Source organism: Biomphalaria glabrata, chromosome 5, assembly GCF_947242115.1.
Source record: "Biomphalaria glabrata chromosome 5, xgBioGlab47.1, whole genome shotgun sequence".
Lineage (NCBI taxonomy): Eukaryota > Metazoa > Mollusca > Gastropoda > Planorbidae > Biomphalaria > Biomphalaria glabrata.
This window is the reverse complement of record NC_074715.1, coordinates 42,924,305-42,941,599: the sequence shown is the minus strand read 5'-3', so window position 1 is coordinate 42,941,599 and position 17,295 is coordinate 42,924,305. Positions and strand designations below refer to the sequence as shown.

The following is a 17,295-nucleotide window of genomic DNA, read 5'->3' as shown; positions in this document are numbered from 1 at the left end:
CCCCATTGATAGGTAGCCAAGCAACGTTCAAGCATACTTAGCCTCTCGTCCACAAATCCTACTTAAACACAACAAGGGGGCGATGTCAGTTGAACACAAGAAGGGGGCGATGTCACTTGAACACAAGAATGAAGCAATATTACCTGAATACAAGAAGGTGGAGGAGGCGCGGTGGCTGAGCGGTAAAGAGCTTGACTTCCAAACCGGGGTCCGGGGTTCGAATTAGGCGATGTCAGTTGAACACAAGAAGGGGGCGATGTCACTTGAACACAAGAATGAAGCAATATTACCTGAATACAAGAAGGTGGAGGAGGCGCGGTGGCTGAGCGGTAAAGAGCTTGACTTCCGAACCGGGGTCCGGGGTTCGAATCCTGGTGAAGACTGGGATTTTTAATTTCGGGATCTTTGGGAGCCTCTAATGGGGACCTGATATTAGTTGGGGAAAAGTAAAGGCTGGCCACATGACACCCCCGTTAACCGTAGGCCACTGAATCAGATGATCTTTACATCATCTTGTCCCTATAGACCACAAGGTCATGAAAGGGGAACTTTACTGTTACTTTTACAAGAAGGTGGCGATGTCACATGAACCAAAAAAGGGGCGAATTCACGTGAACACAAGAAGGGGCGATGTCACCAGAACACATATGGACACACGATTAACAAATGAACTCAAACTAAACATTCGTCGTTGAAATAAACCTTTTGTCACGTGACAATGTGATGTGATAGCAGCCCTTTAAAGAGCTCATGATGTATTAACTTATCTTAGATCCTCAGTTAGGAGGATTATGTAGCTAGCACAATGACTTGGTGATTTTACATTTCATCTTAAAACTGCGTTACATGATGTTAAAATCCACACTGGGATTTGAGCTCAGACCTCTCGTTTCAGCACATTTTCGCCACCGAGACCTACATTCATGTTCATTTATAGGGAGAGGGGGAAGTGTAAAGGCTAAATGATCGCCATTCGAGGGCCCGGGAGCCGTTAACTTACACTATATACACTCGTCCTTATTGTTGTTACAAAACAAAGTAGGCCTATCTTAAGTAGGTACTTTACTATTGGCCGTTTGATGACATTACATACTGTGTTGCGATTGTTCCGTAAGATTTAGCTTGTAGCCTAAGATTTTAGTAGCCAATAGTCAAAGTAATTGTCATTCAGAAATATTTTGCTTGAAAAATCAACAAATGCTAGGCTCACGAAAAATAATTAAATTTAAAGAATAATGGACGCAAAGTGTTTTATTTCTAAAACGTGTGTCGTTTCATTTTTTCAACAGATGAGTTCGGAGACCAGCACAGCACTTTCTACACCCAGGTCGACGAAACAGAGACTACTTCGGCACAAGGGACTGCTGCTACTTCGTCAAAGACAAGTCAAAATGGCGGCAACGCCGGAAGCGGAAGTAGGCGAGTATCATTCCAGCTGGACAATCTGATGAGGTCAAGCTCAAACGTGGAGTTCAAAGTTCGAAGGTGTGCGCTGCAGTGCGCATGCTCTGCCAATGGCGACTTCCGCTTTTAAAAAAATTCTGACAGAAAATGCACCCTTTTTTTTAATAAACGCTGTCCGAGATTACCATAAAAGTATAACTTATAATGGCACATTTCTGTTTGATAAGTGTTTCTTTTGTGTGTTGGGCACATCTCTTGTATACTATCCACTTTTAAGCACAAAACGCTATCCACTTCTTTCCATTTTCGCCCTACAAAAGTAGACCTATTGTTGTAATCTGTGTTGGTCACTTGGTCACGATATCTTCTTCAAAGGCGGCCCTTGTGGGTGATGAGTGGGGCAACAGCATCAGGCCCCGCACCCGCCATACGAAACTTCTTGTCCCCATCAGGTTATCCTTCATACTAACATTCGGGGCTTCTGCCTCACTTTCTAATGTACCGTAGACATACGTTATAGAAGTCATTGCAATTTACTTTAATGCAGTTCTCATAAATCAGGAATAGTGACTTAATTTTCTAGGAGCTTCTCATGACAGCTACACCAAGTACCATGATAACTCTTGGCATGCTTTTTTTGGTATCAAAATGGGATATAAATACGACCTTCAGTGTCGGATTTAAACTAACTAGCCAATCACCAAACAATGTTAGGGTTAGTCTACTCTACACTAACACATTGTGTCGGCCCCTCCTAAAGGCAGCACGGAAAACCTCTACCCGATACCCCCTCCCCCCCCACCCCATCTTGTCCACAACTGAGATTGGACCATAGCTCTCTGAGCATGCTATAAGCATGAGGGTAGCGCTATATAAAAGCTAAATTTATTATTATTTATTAATACGTTCGCCCAGGTCCCCAGCTAAAGCCGCCTCTGAGTCATGTGACTTTGTTGCCCTACATGTGGACATTTTTCTCAGTGTTCATTGTGCACTGCTTGGTAGTAGGCCTCCTTTAATGTGGTTACCAAACATGTCAGAGTTTGTCAGTAAATTGTTTCATCTATCCTAGATCAATTGTACATTTTGAAATGTATGAGCAGAAATGTCTCAACCCTAACCCTTACTTTGTGTTCATTGTTTGTCAATGAAAAAGCCCTAGTGGCCAAAGCCACTCTTTTTATGTTTCGTCCAGCAGTATTTCATCGCTATGTATTCTTCTTCTCTATATTTGCTTACTTTTGACAGAAGGACACTTTTTTAAAATATACAACTTTTTATTTCTCATGGCACTTTAACTACAGTCTTCTTTTTTTTCTACATTGCTAAGGTTATAAATGTTTCCTTTTAATTTTGTTTTATCAATATGTTTGTTTGTAAAATGTTTTACATGTTTCGGATGTTCCTTCAGAGTTGAAGATAGTTTACTTCCTAGTCCAAACCTCCCGCAGGACGAGGGGGGATGAGAGCGGGCAGGGTTTGAACCCTCGATAAATCCGAACGACAGTCCAGCGCGCAAACCGCACGACCAGGCAGCCATCCTATGTTGTAGTCAATCTGGTCAATACTGGAGTAAGAATATCTTATATAATTAAAAGCTAAATAAAGAAAAGCTTTCTGCTGTTTGATAAACAAATCCCTACAACAGGCAGAAATGTAACAAATGTTTTTAATTTAATTCGTAAATATTTGTAGAGAAATGTGGGATCAACTGTGCCAATTTTCTTACGATGCAATACATAAAAGCAAGTTTTCATTGACAAAAAAATCCGGTCACGTGATTGAAAGGGCAATAACCCCATAAACACCGAAGGATGAAGTTTGACCTTATTGTATTCCATCTAAATTAGAATGGGCGTGAATGAGTTTGGACCATCACGCTCCAGTGTCATGGCTACAGGAAGTCTACGTCAGCTCAGTGTCACAATTAATGCAAAGATTCACTTCTGTAACCTTGGGATCTTATTGGATCCATTCTTTTGTCGCCTCAGTCCACACTTCTGTAATAGTATTACTGTTGGGGCATTGTATTGGCTAGGGATTCTCTCAAGAACATTTCTATATTTAGGAAATGAAACAATAATCCTAACAAACAACTTCATCGGCAGGCTATTTCTATTTCTAATATTTAAGTTAATGATTGAAATTTATTTATTAGCATTTTTTAATACTTTCATTTAATCCAATAGGCCTAATAAAAAGTTATTTAACTTATACCATATATATTTTTAAAAAATGACTTTGAGAATGTAGGCTATTTTCAATGACATTAGTGTATTGACTAATTAACTTTGATCATTTGGCGCTTTGTCGGCCAGCTGTCTCCATGACAATCAGTCTCTAGTAATGTTTGCTGCATCTTCCCAATTGGTGTCCACTGCTCTGAGGTCATATTTGAACGTTTTCTTTATGTTCTTGCTACACAATTCGACGTCGGGATGACAATTATGTTTCTAAGCAGTATAGGGATAGTTCAAATGGTTTACCACGAATGGGCAGGCGGCTGTAACGAAATAGTCTTCATAAATTGTTACGCGTTTTAATACATTTTTACCAAACTTATATCAACTGACTTTGGTAAAAAGTTGGTACAATTTATTTCCTTCGACACCCAATCTCGGATCAAGCTGAAATTTCGCACTATTTGTTTACCTGACAACACAAGAATCAATAAAATAAATTAACCAATTAGTTAACTATTAATAATATTATTTTTTTTATTAACTATCTCGAACAAGGGAAAGAAATTGTACTTGACTGAAGTGGTGAAGTGGTATAAGCTGAATTAGTCCTCTTTATAGGCCGCCGCCTCAAAGTACGTTTGAAACAAACAATACATAACAATAAAATCTTCTATAGTCATAAACACCTCACTAGCAGAGTGGTTAATGTGTTAGCCTGAGGAGGCGTGAGCCATGAGTTCAAATTCGGGTCTTTCCCACCCCCCCCCCTTTTTTTGTTTTGTTTTGTAAATACTTTTAAACCCTGATTACGGTAAAATTCACCCAGGTAACCTTTTCTTTCTCTCCCTCCCCCCCCCTTTTCCCAACTGGTCCAAATCACAGCATATAGAAAGCTAAAAGCATGAAAAAGCGCTCAACAAAAACAATTGGTAAAAATATTTCTAATCGCACATATTTATTGTTGTTGGTCTAGACCTATTACAAATTTAATAACACAACTGATCCAAGGTAGTTGATACAATTACACTTCGTATATCTTTTTAAATATGTTTTTCTTGTTATAGGATACAGTCACAATCTTTATGATCTTGTTATATCATAAAACACTTCAAGCTATACGAAATGGGACAGCTGGGTTTTTCAATGTTAAACTTTTAATGTGAACTTGTTAGGCTGAATTTGAAAATGATAATGCAGGCATCACGAGTCTCTAAAACTAAATATCTATATGTATGTGTGTGTCATTGTGATTACGAAGTGAACATGCTTTGTTAGTTTACATCCATTAGATGAAAAGCTCTCGTGTCTTAGAGAACTGACCACTCCATATGTTCCCAGAAATACTCGCGCTCCATGGATTCGTCTCTTTCAGTGCTGCACATTTCTTTCGGTATTTTCCACTAGAGGACCTTAAATTCCGAAATTCAAGAGAGCTCGCTCTCCTTTAAGCATAGATCATGCTTAGACAAATTACATGCATCACTAAATGCAAAAAGACCTCAAAACTAAACTGTTCTAATAGTATTTAGATCAGTCTGAGTTGTTACCTTTGACTTAGGACTTCAATGCACTCAAAACGATTTGAACTTCATGATATCTCCTCGCAGTGCTCTATGAATTAAAATCTAGTTGCGTTTAGTGAAAACAGTAAACCTTCTTTTATCCAATGCTAAAGCACGAAGCAGCATTGTTAGGTTTGTAGGTACACAAGGTAAACTTAATTATCGTGCAACTTTTCTTATTTTATTTCAGGTACATCGAGGGCGATTTCCACCATCTGAAACATTCAAAGATAGGAAAAAATTTACCAAGACAGTTTTCCATGGGAGGCGCTGTGCCAGGGAGAAGTTTGTTGGAAGACCCTCAATTTAAATTTAACTCCTTGGACGAGCGAAAGACATTTTTCCTTCCACCAATAGTGGCTCAAGAAGCGCAGCGCGCGCATTCGTCACTTTTACAGCCGACTGAACCACTCCCACCTCAGCTACAACAACAACAGCAACCGAAGCAGCTGCAGCAACAGACCTCGCGTGAGTCTCGGCGGACAAGCATAGAGCGGGAGACATCTCCCAAGCACTTGCGAGACAATCGCCTGTCTCTAGAGCGGGAGACATCTCCCAAGCACTTGCGAGACAATCGCCTGTCTCTAGAGCGAGAGACATCTCCCAAGCACTCGCGAGACAATCGCTTGTCTCTAGACCAACTGAAACCAAATAAACGAGACTCACCTTCGCCCACTTACCGGACACCTAAAGGCTTAAAAAATTCTCCTTCCCCGACCTTCAACTTCATCAAGGACGTGGTTGGCAAAAACTCTCCGTCACCGCCTCTCAGGCCGATCCCGGACAGTCCGTCAAATTTCTCTCCCCTGGCTACACGTGACACAGGGGTTAAAGGCTCACCACCTTCTCCTTTTAGGCCCATCAACGAAATGGTCAGTCTGGGCAGTTCCCCTTCGCCCACATACAAATCAGCGAAGACACAAATCTCTGTAGAAGTTCACAACCCTCAGCAGATCCACAGCTTTACACAACACTCTATCAGCGGTTCCCACCATGTGCCCTCGACGTCACAGCACTCCAGCATTGGATCTCAACACACTGGTGCTCCTCACTCTCACTCTGGAGAAGCGGTCGCCGACGAGCAGCACAAGCTTCTCCTGGCGCGATTGGAGAGGACGAGATCTTACACAGATTCTTGCAATCCTCCCAAAAAGACATTGCTACTACGCAGTAAGGCCCAGCACAAAACAATGTATTCCCACAGCTTGGAGTCGGCTAATCCGTCTCGACAAAAATGTTACCGAAACAGCAGAAAGGTCAAAAGTTACGGAGATGACCACGAAGATCATGACGTGCTGAAAATCACCGAGTTCTCACGAGGGCCATTTTATAACGCTGATTACGACATCATTCTGGAGCTGGGATCGCCGACGGTGTCAAAGGTTCGGTATAACGATACAGGAAGTCTAGAGCAGCTGAACGATGCAGAGTTTTCCGCGGAGCTCGAGGTGGAGGAAGCAACTGTAGTGGAGGATAAAAAAGAACAAGAGCGCCCCGACGATAACGAGGACAGCGCAGAGACACTGAACGGGACAAGAAAATATCGAGCTCTGTGGAGGCTGAGGGCGACTTTGGAGGAGGATGAGGAATGCAGTGATAACATTCGAATGGAAGACATCACATCACCAGATGATTCTCCCGACAGAGAGCACGTGACGCCTGCTACGACCTCTTTTGAGTCTAACGCTCAAAGCGACCCGTGCCCAAGTGATCATAGAGACAGCGGGATCCAGTTTGAGAGTACAACGTCATCGCGGCCGGGTCATCAAGCCAACTTTTTACATCCCAACTACGAAAACAGGCGACAGAACTACCGGAATGTTATCAACAACCGGTTTCAGAGAAACAACCAGTCCACTAGCGTGGAGAACAGTTTTGATAGCGTCGAAACGGACGGAGACGTTTCGGATACTTCCAGGTACGAGGTGACCACCACTTCCTTTGAATCTTCGACCACGACCACCACAGAAAACACAGACAGCACCACGGAGAGCCAGGCCAGTAAGCTCAGGCAGATGAAAGCCGACAGCGGTTACAAGTCTTTGGAGACTCAACAGCAGAGCTCCAAAGAGTGCGGAGAGCATGAAACAATGAAGTGGGACACCAGGATGAGCGTGGATTGCTGTGAAGGCATCTCTGCTCGCCGGGACAGCAAGCCCATAGTTGACGGCGTGGTCGGCTTTGCCATACGCCGCAGCAGCAAAGCGGAAATAGAACGACTTGAAGGCCTGCACCATGAGCGCCCTATCGCCGGCGCCGTGGCTTCCGGAATCGAACCATCGCCATTATATCGCGACAGCCGTCACATCAGCAGTAATGTTATAAACGCAAAGGCTGAAGGTCCTCACAAATCGCCACCTTCGTCAACGACACACTTTGATCGCCGCAACGGAAAAACGGCCTCCAAAAAACGCCGCGAGTACTCAAGGGAAAAACAAACGGTGCAGGTCTACGAAAGCATCAACGAGCCGCCAACATGTTCTAAGCCAGAGCTTCACTCTGGAGACAGCTTCGAAGATAGCTCCATCCCGAACAAAATCTCAGTGTTTGCCAGATTTTTCAAATCCCATTCTCGTGGTCACAGAAGTAGATATCTTGTCAGAGACTATAGCATAGACGAGAAAACTAACTCTATTTTCAATGAGTTCGTCAGGCAGGAAATCCCTACGACGCCCCATGAACCAGCAGGAGCCAGCCGAGAGGCAACAACAACGGGGCGTTTGGGAATCCGACGATCTCCCAGACTTCACCGACACCGGCTGCAGCGGAAGCACACCGAACCAGCACTTCTGTGTGAGGACCGTGCCAGCAGGCGAGATCGTTTAGCCCCGAGCGTGCGCAGCTCGAGCCTCGGTAGTGACAGTAGCGCTAGTTCTGCCAGAAGAATCTCACCTCAGGACAGTATAGAAGAAGAGGAGGACGAGATAGATGAAGAAGTTCTGCATATACGACGGATTGCAGCTTGGTCCAACTGTCACACTAGATCTCCTGTAACATTCGTACAACGTCAGCTGCAGTCTGTCACGCTTCAGGACCGCTCCATTCCCATTATTAAACTCCCTGAAGAAGATCTACACGAGACTTCAGTGCACTAACCCCTCCCAATGTTTCTTGCACATTCTTCTCAATGCTAAAGCCTCAGTTCATATCATCCATTCCGTTCATATCATCCATTCCGTTCATATCATCCATTCAGTTCATATCATCCATGTCACTGTCTGGTTCATGAAACAAAATTAGAGATGCCGTGACCACAGAATTCAGATATACAAATGTGTGCAATATCATAGATGGATAGATAGATAGATAGATAGATAGATAGATAGATAGATAGATAGATAGATAGATAGATAGATAGAAAGATAGAATATTAATAATAATGATAATACTGCTGCAGACCTGCCACATCACCAGAAAATTGCTCAGTGGAAACTGATAAAGGGACTACGATGAATTTTGTTTCCCTTTAACGAAACTCTACCAGGGTCGTTCGTTTCTAACATAATAAAAATAAGGCTTGCCTTTGAGTCTAAAGATCGTTGAGGAATGCAGTATTTCCCGTGGCTACACAGCCCCAGCTGTTATCTACATATTTTGCCCATCTAGCTCAGGCATAACCATATCAGCGTTTAAAAATCCTTAAGGTGTGCAGTTGACATCAGGCTAGCTAATTTAAAACTAGGACCTTTTTTCTCGGCTTTTTTTGTTTGTTTGTTTACAGTTCCAAAGATATTTATTGTGATAATCAAATGAAAAAATTCACAATTCACCTATTAAGTCCATTGCCATGTTTCTATAATTATTTTGTGGGCAAGAACAGCTTTCTTGCATAAACAAAAACTATAGTTGTATTGTACCTTTATTTCAAATTAATGTACCATACAATGAGATTGCATTCTATATTTTTCTAAAATGATTAACTCTTTTGTACATAAAGTTTATGTAGTCTCACACAAAGCAACTGACACTCACAAAAGTTTGTGTGTTGTATCTGTTTCTTTTATTTGTTTTTTTTTTAACTGACAATACTTATATCATAGTCCGTGTGCAACAGAAAGCTACAAGAAATTGTATGGCTTAATGTAAAATGATTTATTTCTAAAAAAAATGGTTATTATATTATTATTATTTCACTTAAAACTCATTACCCAAAGCTATTCTTTTCATTTAGATATTTTCTCGCTTTATATGAAGGGTGACAATGTGAAGGGTGACAATGTGAAGGGTGACAATGTGAATTCGAAAAACAAATGTGAAGCTATGAATAGGACATTAGGAATGTATAATTGTGACACTGGATTTGTTAGACGCAAATGTGATACTTCAATGAAGTTGATATGGCATTTTTAAAACATGGCTATTAGAACTTAATTGTGACACCAGGGCTGTGACAACGTGGTTATGACAGCATGGCTGAGACAACGTGGTTATAACGTCATGAATGTGACTATTTGGTTGTGACAGCATGGATGTGACAACGTGGTTATAACGTCATGGATGTGACTATTTGGTTGTGACAGCATGGATGTGACAACATGGCCGTGATAACTTGGTTGTGATATACATTTTATAACTTGTTTTTAGTACAAACCTGTTCACTTACTAGATGTAACAATGTAAATAATACAATCTGAATATGCATTGCTACCGCACACCCTGTCTTCGTATGCTTCCCCACAGACCCGATGTCTATGTATATAATCACAAGTCTCCTCTATGTATATACAACCACACACCTCTCTGTATATACAACCACACACGCCTCTGTATATATACAATCACACACCTTTCTGTTTATATACAACCGCACACCTCTCTGTATATATACAACCACACACCTCTGAGTGTATATACATTAATCATCGAGCATATGCAACTTAATTAACATAATAATGCGAGAAAAACAAAAGTTTTCAAAAGAGATGGGGAAATGGGGGGGGGGGGGGAGAGACAAATATCAGATATAATGAAGCCTTCAAAAATACATTGTATTACTAGACTAAAAATTGTCAATACTAATTCCAAGAGATTTTTTTTCCTAGAATTGTCCTTGGTGACGTCTCTCTTCTTACATAGCTTCTCATCATCTAAGAGCATAACTGTCAAAATGTGTCCCGCAGGTTTCTTGTATGTTGGACAAAATAATATTTCTCTTAATTAATAAAGGTTTTTTATTGTTTTTATTTCTTTGAACGAAAACAGGACACCATGGGTCCACACTTTGTTTGTATTGTTTCATCTTCTCTCAGTCTTTTTTTTTCATAACACACACACACATTCACACACACACACACACACAAAAGTCCAGAAATTTAATCAATAAGGAAATCACTGCTGGCACGTCTGCCATCTTACCCCAGAATGACTTCGCTTGACCTAGAGAACGTTGGCACAATTAGTGTTAACAGATATGTTCAGATGCTGTCATCTTCCCCCCTCTCTCTCTCTCTCTCTATTTTAGATCTTGGTCACAAAATGTTCATGAGGTTTTAGTATCCATGAGAAAGTGGAAATGTATCAGCAGTTAACTCCAGGAGGTCAAAAGCTTTCTGAATTCATTTATAGATCAAGTTCAATACAACAAGTGGTTGAGTTTTCAAAAGTTGTCAGTTTGGTTAGGTTGCCAAGGGTTGTCATTGAGGTTGGGTTGCCAAGGGTTGTCAGTGAGGTTGAGTTTTGAATGGTTGCCAATGTGGCTGAATTGTTAAAGGAACTCGCTTGATAATCTGATCTAGAAAGCCTAGTTAAAGAATCTTCTGTGATCTTAGGTATTTTGAATAACTTATTACATTTCAAGTACATTATAAAAACTTTTTTTATTTTATATTTAGATCTTTCAATCTTCATTTAAAATATGAATCTCTCCCCAACTCTCTCTTTTCTTGTAGTTGAACGACTTTGTTTCCTATGTCTATCGACATCGCTTTAGATCATCAATTACACCGTGTTTAGTAGTTTCAATTAAGTTATTACCACAGTACAATGCACACAAAAATTAATAAGACACAGACTTTTAATTCGGCACCGACGCTTTGTCTCACATTCTGGGAACCACTGTACTGAATGAGCTCATTGTTACAATCACAGACCTATATATATATATATATGTATTGTTATGTACGTAACTCTTTTTCAAGCTGTTAGAGAAGTCGCCACAAATCTAGAAAAATCGATCTTTTCTATCTTAGAAAAGTAATGATCTTTAGTTTTCAAAGTTTAGAAATAATTCAAATATTTTTTTTTTATTTTAAATAGAATGGGCTATTATTAATATTAATCACAAAACTTTATATTTACGCAAATCTATGATAGAAAGCCATTTCCTGTGGAGATAATGTTTCGAAAATCCTAGATCGAAGTAATGTAAGTCTGTTGATTTTAATCATCTTATGATTTTAGATTATACATTTAAATAGATTTATTGCCTACAACTTTCTAGATCTATATTATGTTTATAAAATTTGCAGAATAATAATTATGAGACAAGAGTGCTCTTATTTTCGATGTTCAATTACATAGGTAAGGGTTGGAACAAAAACTTTACCTTTTTATAACTACTTAACAAAACAACGCCTTGTTTCAGTTTTTTAAAGGTTTTTCATTACATTTTTGTGCAGTATTAGAAATCTCCATGTCCAGTCTAGGTATACTATAGGTACATAGGTGTGTGGTTACAATACACATTTTTATTTTATGCTAATAGTTGCCTCCCTTAGAAAATCAAGAACCATATAGTATAGACATGCAAAGATAAACACAATGAGATCTAGTATTTAAAGATTACTCATTTGACCCAGCTAAGAGGGCATTTCAAAATGAAATGATACCAGTTTTTATAAGAATAAACAAAACGAGAAACAGACACTCAAAGAACAGTAACTCTTAATTCACTTCTAATTTCCACACTTTTGTTGATAATTTGGCTGTTTTAGCACCTTCGTTGTACGCTTTCAATTAAATGCACAAAATGTTGAAATAATGAATGTCTGCATGCTCACGACCCTGACCTTACCACAGCACAACTTTACCAATTTGTTTGAGTTGATGTGACGATCGAAAGACGTGATGTAATAGATCTACTTCCTGTCTGGCTCGCGGACTCGCCAATTAATTTGTCGTTTACAGCTTGAACTATCGGGGAGCTGACCTGATTTTTTTTTTTTTTCTGTTTCATATTTTCCGTGGCTGTTTTGATTCTAACAATTTTGAAAGTTGTTCTATTCTGGTAAACTTTGCTGTCACTCATGTTTCTATTTATAGGCCTACCCATGCAAAAAAAAAAAAAATTAAAAAATGCACCGTTCATAAACTGCTCAATTCTGCACAATTACACACTACCTATCTTGTTTAAATACCTGTGGGGTTTTGGAATCTATATCTTTTAAAATTACAGATGTTCCGTCAAAAAAGAAGATAGGCCTACTAACGTCCTACGCGTATCCATGGGTTCATCTAGTCGTACATGTCAATTAGAGACTTCAACTCTGCTAAGTCATTGGTTTGAACATTTGATTTAGCTTAGGCCCTATGTCAGTGAAAAGAAACAAGCAAAGCGCTTCAAGGGTTTCATTATTTAAAAAAATATCTTGTAAGATGCATTAATTAATCCTTCTTTTAAAACCATGACAATAATTATTAATACCGGTTCAAGAGGGACGTAATATAAATCCTGTCGTCAAACTAAATAGATCTAGAACATACTAAATTAATTGTAGGTGCTACATACAAAACCTTAGAACCATTAATGCTTCTATTTTTTAACCTTATTGTGAAGCTCTTATATAGCCTTTTGAGTTGTTACACTCATGTTACAACTTAGTTGAACCAGCAACGCTTCGGAAATTACTTTACCAACCATTCTAATCCTAGACTTGTATCAGCAACTCTGGCTCTTTTTATTTCCTAACATTTGATCCGTGAATTCTCAGGACATAGATCATCAATGTTTCTGTTGTCTTACATTAAAATCTCCCAAGTTTCAAGAACTTCTGTATATATATATATATATATATATATTATAAATAAATTGTGGCTACTTTCATGCTTTCAAAGCTCAAGCGCTTTGGTCAAATCTCAGTTGTGGACCAGTGGGGGGAGGGGGTATCTGGGATAAGGTTTTTCCGTGCTGCCTTCAGATGCTCAGTAAACACCTCTCTGCCCGAGTCGAGTGTCGAACCTCGAGCCCTTTTCATAGGTAGCCAAGCCAAGCTAAGTTCAAACGCACTTAGCCTCTCGACCACGCTATAGATGATCAATGATTACATTATGACAGCCTAAAGTAACCTTTTCTAAGCTTTTTATTTGGTTCCAATTTGTTAAGACCTGTGACACTAATTTTTATACCGGTACACATAATTGCGACATCGGCCTATAGAATAGATAGTATTGGTCCCAACAAATGGAAATTCAGTTTCACTCTCTTTGCATTCATGGCAATGTCTTTGATTTCGAAGATTAAGGATGCGTGCAGCGTTTTATATGACTGTGCAGGCCCGGTTGCGACCTAAATATTTTTCGCGTCTTATGCAGACAAAACCGTTGTCCGCTGACGGTGCTTTTAAGTTTTCATTCCGGCTTCAATGATGGCTTTCCTTTGAGTCTCAAATGTTTGTGAGAGCTCTCCAACTGATCTGGGCATTACTGCTAGTACAATAACTCAATAGATGCACACGACGAGCACTTTAAGGCCCCCCCCCCTTACTAGTTTCACTCATCCTTTATATTCGGGATCGGAGACATTGCCATTTTTAACTATTCTATCGTTTATGTCAAATGTCTTCCTCACTTGTGTTCACAGTACTGAGCCCTAGTCTTCAAGTCTTGGAATCTTCTTCAGCGTTTTATCAAAGCTCTTAAACACTAAGTCTTGAGATTGTGTGATGAAATAGCATGTCCTGGGTGGAAATACAAGCCATCCCTCTCTCAGCAAACTCTTCATTCGAGAAATGAGTTTAGACAAGAAAACAAATTTATTGCTCTGCAAGTATCGCGTCCCTGATATAATAATTTTAAAGACAAAAGTTTTTTTTTTCATTAGCCATCTTGGAACTTGCGAGATATTTGTTGGTAACAGCTTAACTATGTAAAATTGTTGTTCCACAATCAGGTGTTGCCATGACTATCGATCTGCTTTCACAGACTTCGTATTAGCAAATCATCTCTAATGTCAAGCACTGTAATTTAAGAGGCAATACGAGTAGATCTAGGTCGTCCTCACAAATTGATGACGTCAAAGTGAATCATACAACATATTGTATTGTAGCACAGCAAAATCTTAGAGAGTATTTGTGCTATTTGTAGAACCGCTAGACATTTGAGCATTCTGAACAATGAGACACAGTTTAGAAGATCTATACATCATTTCTTAATAGCGTTTAGAGCCGACAAGGTTAAGCATTGCTTTCAAGGTATTTATCCTTCTGGAAACACTGCTCTGCTCTTTAGTGTTGTTTTTTTTTTAATCTGTTAACCTCATGGAAGTTGTAGCAATGATAAGATTCTTTCACAACTTCATACACTTTCTGTACTTGGGACAAATATTCAGGTCAATAGCCTATCCAGTTTTCTCTTTTTTTAAAATCCTATTCCAACTGTAAGTTTGAAGATTGTCTTCTACGACTATTGTTCGACATTTGTTTGGAATGTTGTCTGTTCGTCGAAGTACAAATACAGATATTTTTTCTTTAAAAAGGGCAGTGTTTTGACCTTTGTTACGGATATTACCATAGTTACTGAAGTCACATGACCTTATTACCTGTAACGCCCAGTCCTAGCCAGATACAAGGAGAGATCTGTGTCAACGTGACACCTGGATACTTTAACCACTTCTCCCTCACAATGATATCAACTTCCGATTGAACACGGAAACCCATTTCTGCTCACACTATAAACCCAGCCTATGATTATTTACGATTAGATGGTCATGGTCATTAAGCCAACTGACATTCTGATCAAGTCTCTCCCTCATTCCAAATAAACTTTTTGCTCCTTAAATGTTTTTGTTGTTCTCAATGTTTCATTGTCACTGTTTTTATGTCATGTAAATACAAAGACTTATTTATACTCACATGAAAAGCCTATTTATTTATTGGCCAATATTTAAAAAAATATATATTTATAAAGTATAATATTTCTATGTTTATATATTTTAAAAAAATGCATTAGATTGTGATTCACTGTAATATGTATGTATATTTTTATATGCATATGAATAATTTTATCTCCAGTTATTTAATTATATAATTGTTATTTCCAAAATACAACCATAATAGATGATATTAAATAAGTAATTTTTAGAACATTATCAATCTTAACGTTGTAATGGTTTCCTATAGATCTCTACTTACTAAAAGGACATAATGTATTAAATTTACAAAACATAATTAACTTTTAATTTTTAAATTGGATTTAAATTTTTTCTCCATTATCTAAAAAATTATAAATGATAAAAAAGTTGTATTATGATTCAGAGTTTTCAGGTCACAGGCCTATTAGTTGTCTGGCATTACTTAAGTTTTAAACTGGTGCTGTTGATCAAATGTTAATGTTGAATGAAATTGCTGTGAAAAAGTATTGTTTTTTTTTGTTATTCATATTATGCACAAACACATACACCACATTTAATTAATGTCTTACTAAATAGTCATAAAAAAAAAAAAAAAAAGACTAATGTCATGTAGACTTCGTAATGTAACATGAACCAGAGCAATACATGCTGTACTAATAATGTTATACCACCAATGAATTAAAACAAAAGTTTGAAGAAAATTTGTACATTGTGATATTTGATAAGATTTTAACCTTGCAGACAAGGACTGACCATTACAAAATTGAACTGCTTTCAAGGAGCTTCAAAGTGAGGCAACACTAATTAAAATACACCAGCCCAATGGTCATTGTACTAAACACATCTGTTTTTTTTTAATTTATTTCAAGCATTCCACATTAATGAAAGACTTTCACCTTTTCAGTGGTCTGTAATGAACACACATCCTAATTACATGTGTTGCCTCTATTTCTTTTTTAAAGAAAAACAAAACAAAAATGTATTTATAGGGTAGACAATTTATGTACTGACTAGCTTATGTTTTTTATAAGGTACTTTAATGAACAATTGTCAATGGAATATGGAATGAAGTAACATTAAAAAATACACCATGATTATATACTAGACCCAGATTTATATCATGCCAGTTGAAACTTCAACATTTTTTTTTCATTCATCCATCATCAACTCACACACATGCTTATGTAAGTCCATTTGTATCCTTTACCAACACACTATTTTATATACATACAATTTGTATTGCCTCTGATATTATGTTGTGTCTCATTTTTTGACCTATAACCTTTCTATTTTTGATGTTCAAGATCCAAGTTTTGATCTCCCCTCCTTCTCCTCAGCTTGTACAATATTAAAACAAATATTTTGTTCCTGCAGCCTTCAAACAATGTCTTTTGTTTTTCACTGAAAGTAGGGCACACATCTCCTTACACCAGCTCAGGACTTACTGCATCAATGTAACATTTTCTACATAGTGTCAAGATGTGAACACCAGTGTTGACAGTGCACAGGAAACAAACATCTTTACAAAATTGTTTTGAATATCACTTGAAGACAAAATTAATTAATGCAACAAATATATTGAGGATGCAAAAAAAAAAAAAAAAAATTTTCTAGACAAATGAAACCATTTTTTTAAAAGCCCAAGAAACAAATAAAAAATAAAAAAATAACCCTGAAAACAAGAACAATATAAAAAATACTTTAAAAAAAAAAGACAATACCTTCTTTATATAACTTACAGAGCCATTATTTTGCTCTTAATAACCAATGAATGTTAGATTTTAAAAAAATGGAACATTTTTTAGGGCACAACATGGCTTAATTATGCTGATGTGCCAAATATCCAAAATACAAACATTTCTTTACCCCACTCCATACCCCTTCCACCCCACAAGAACAAAATGCAAATGTAGAACACTTAATAATATTCTAATGATAGCCATTTAGATCTAGACCTAGAAGATGGTATGCAAAATGTTCCGGAACATAAATTTATTAAACTCTTTAATGAACAGGGCCTACATACGGGAATACTTGAAGACGTAAAGTCGGTTAATTCCTTTTCATACTTTGAAAAATT

General features: G+C 38.1%; 1 protein-coding gene across 1 annotated transcript in view; it reads left to right on the top strand.

The window, feature by feature from the left end:
- LOC106059560 (uncharacterized) overlaps positions 1-16,797 on the top strand; it is a 92,631-nt gene extending 75,834 nt beyond the window's left edge. Inside the window, exons 6-7 of the mRNA XM_056028925.1 lie at positions 1,290-1,485; positions 5,340-16,797. Coding sequence (XP_055884900.1) covers positions 1,290-1,485; positions 5,340-8,244 — 3,101 coding nt within the window. The 3' untranslated portion in view covers positions 8,245-16,797. The remainder of the gene's footprint in view (positions 1-1,289; positions 1,486-5,339) is intronic.
- Positions 16,798-17,295: the final 498 nt, after the last annotated feature.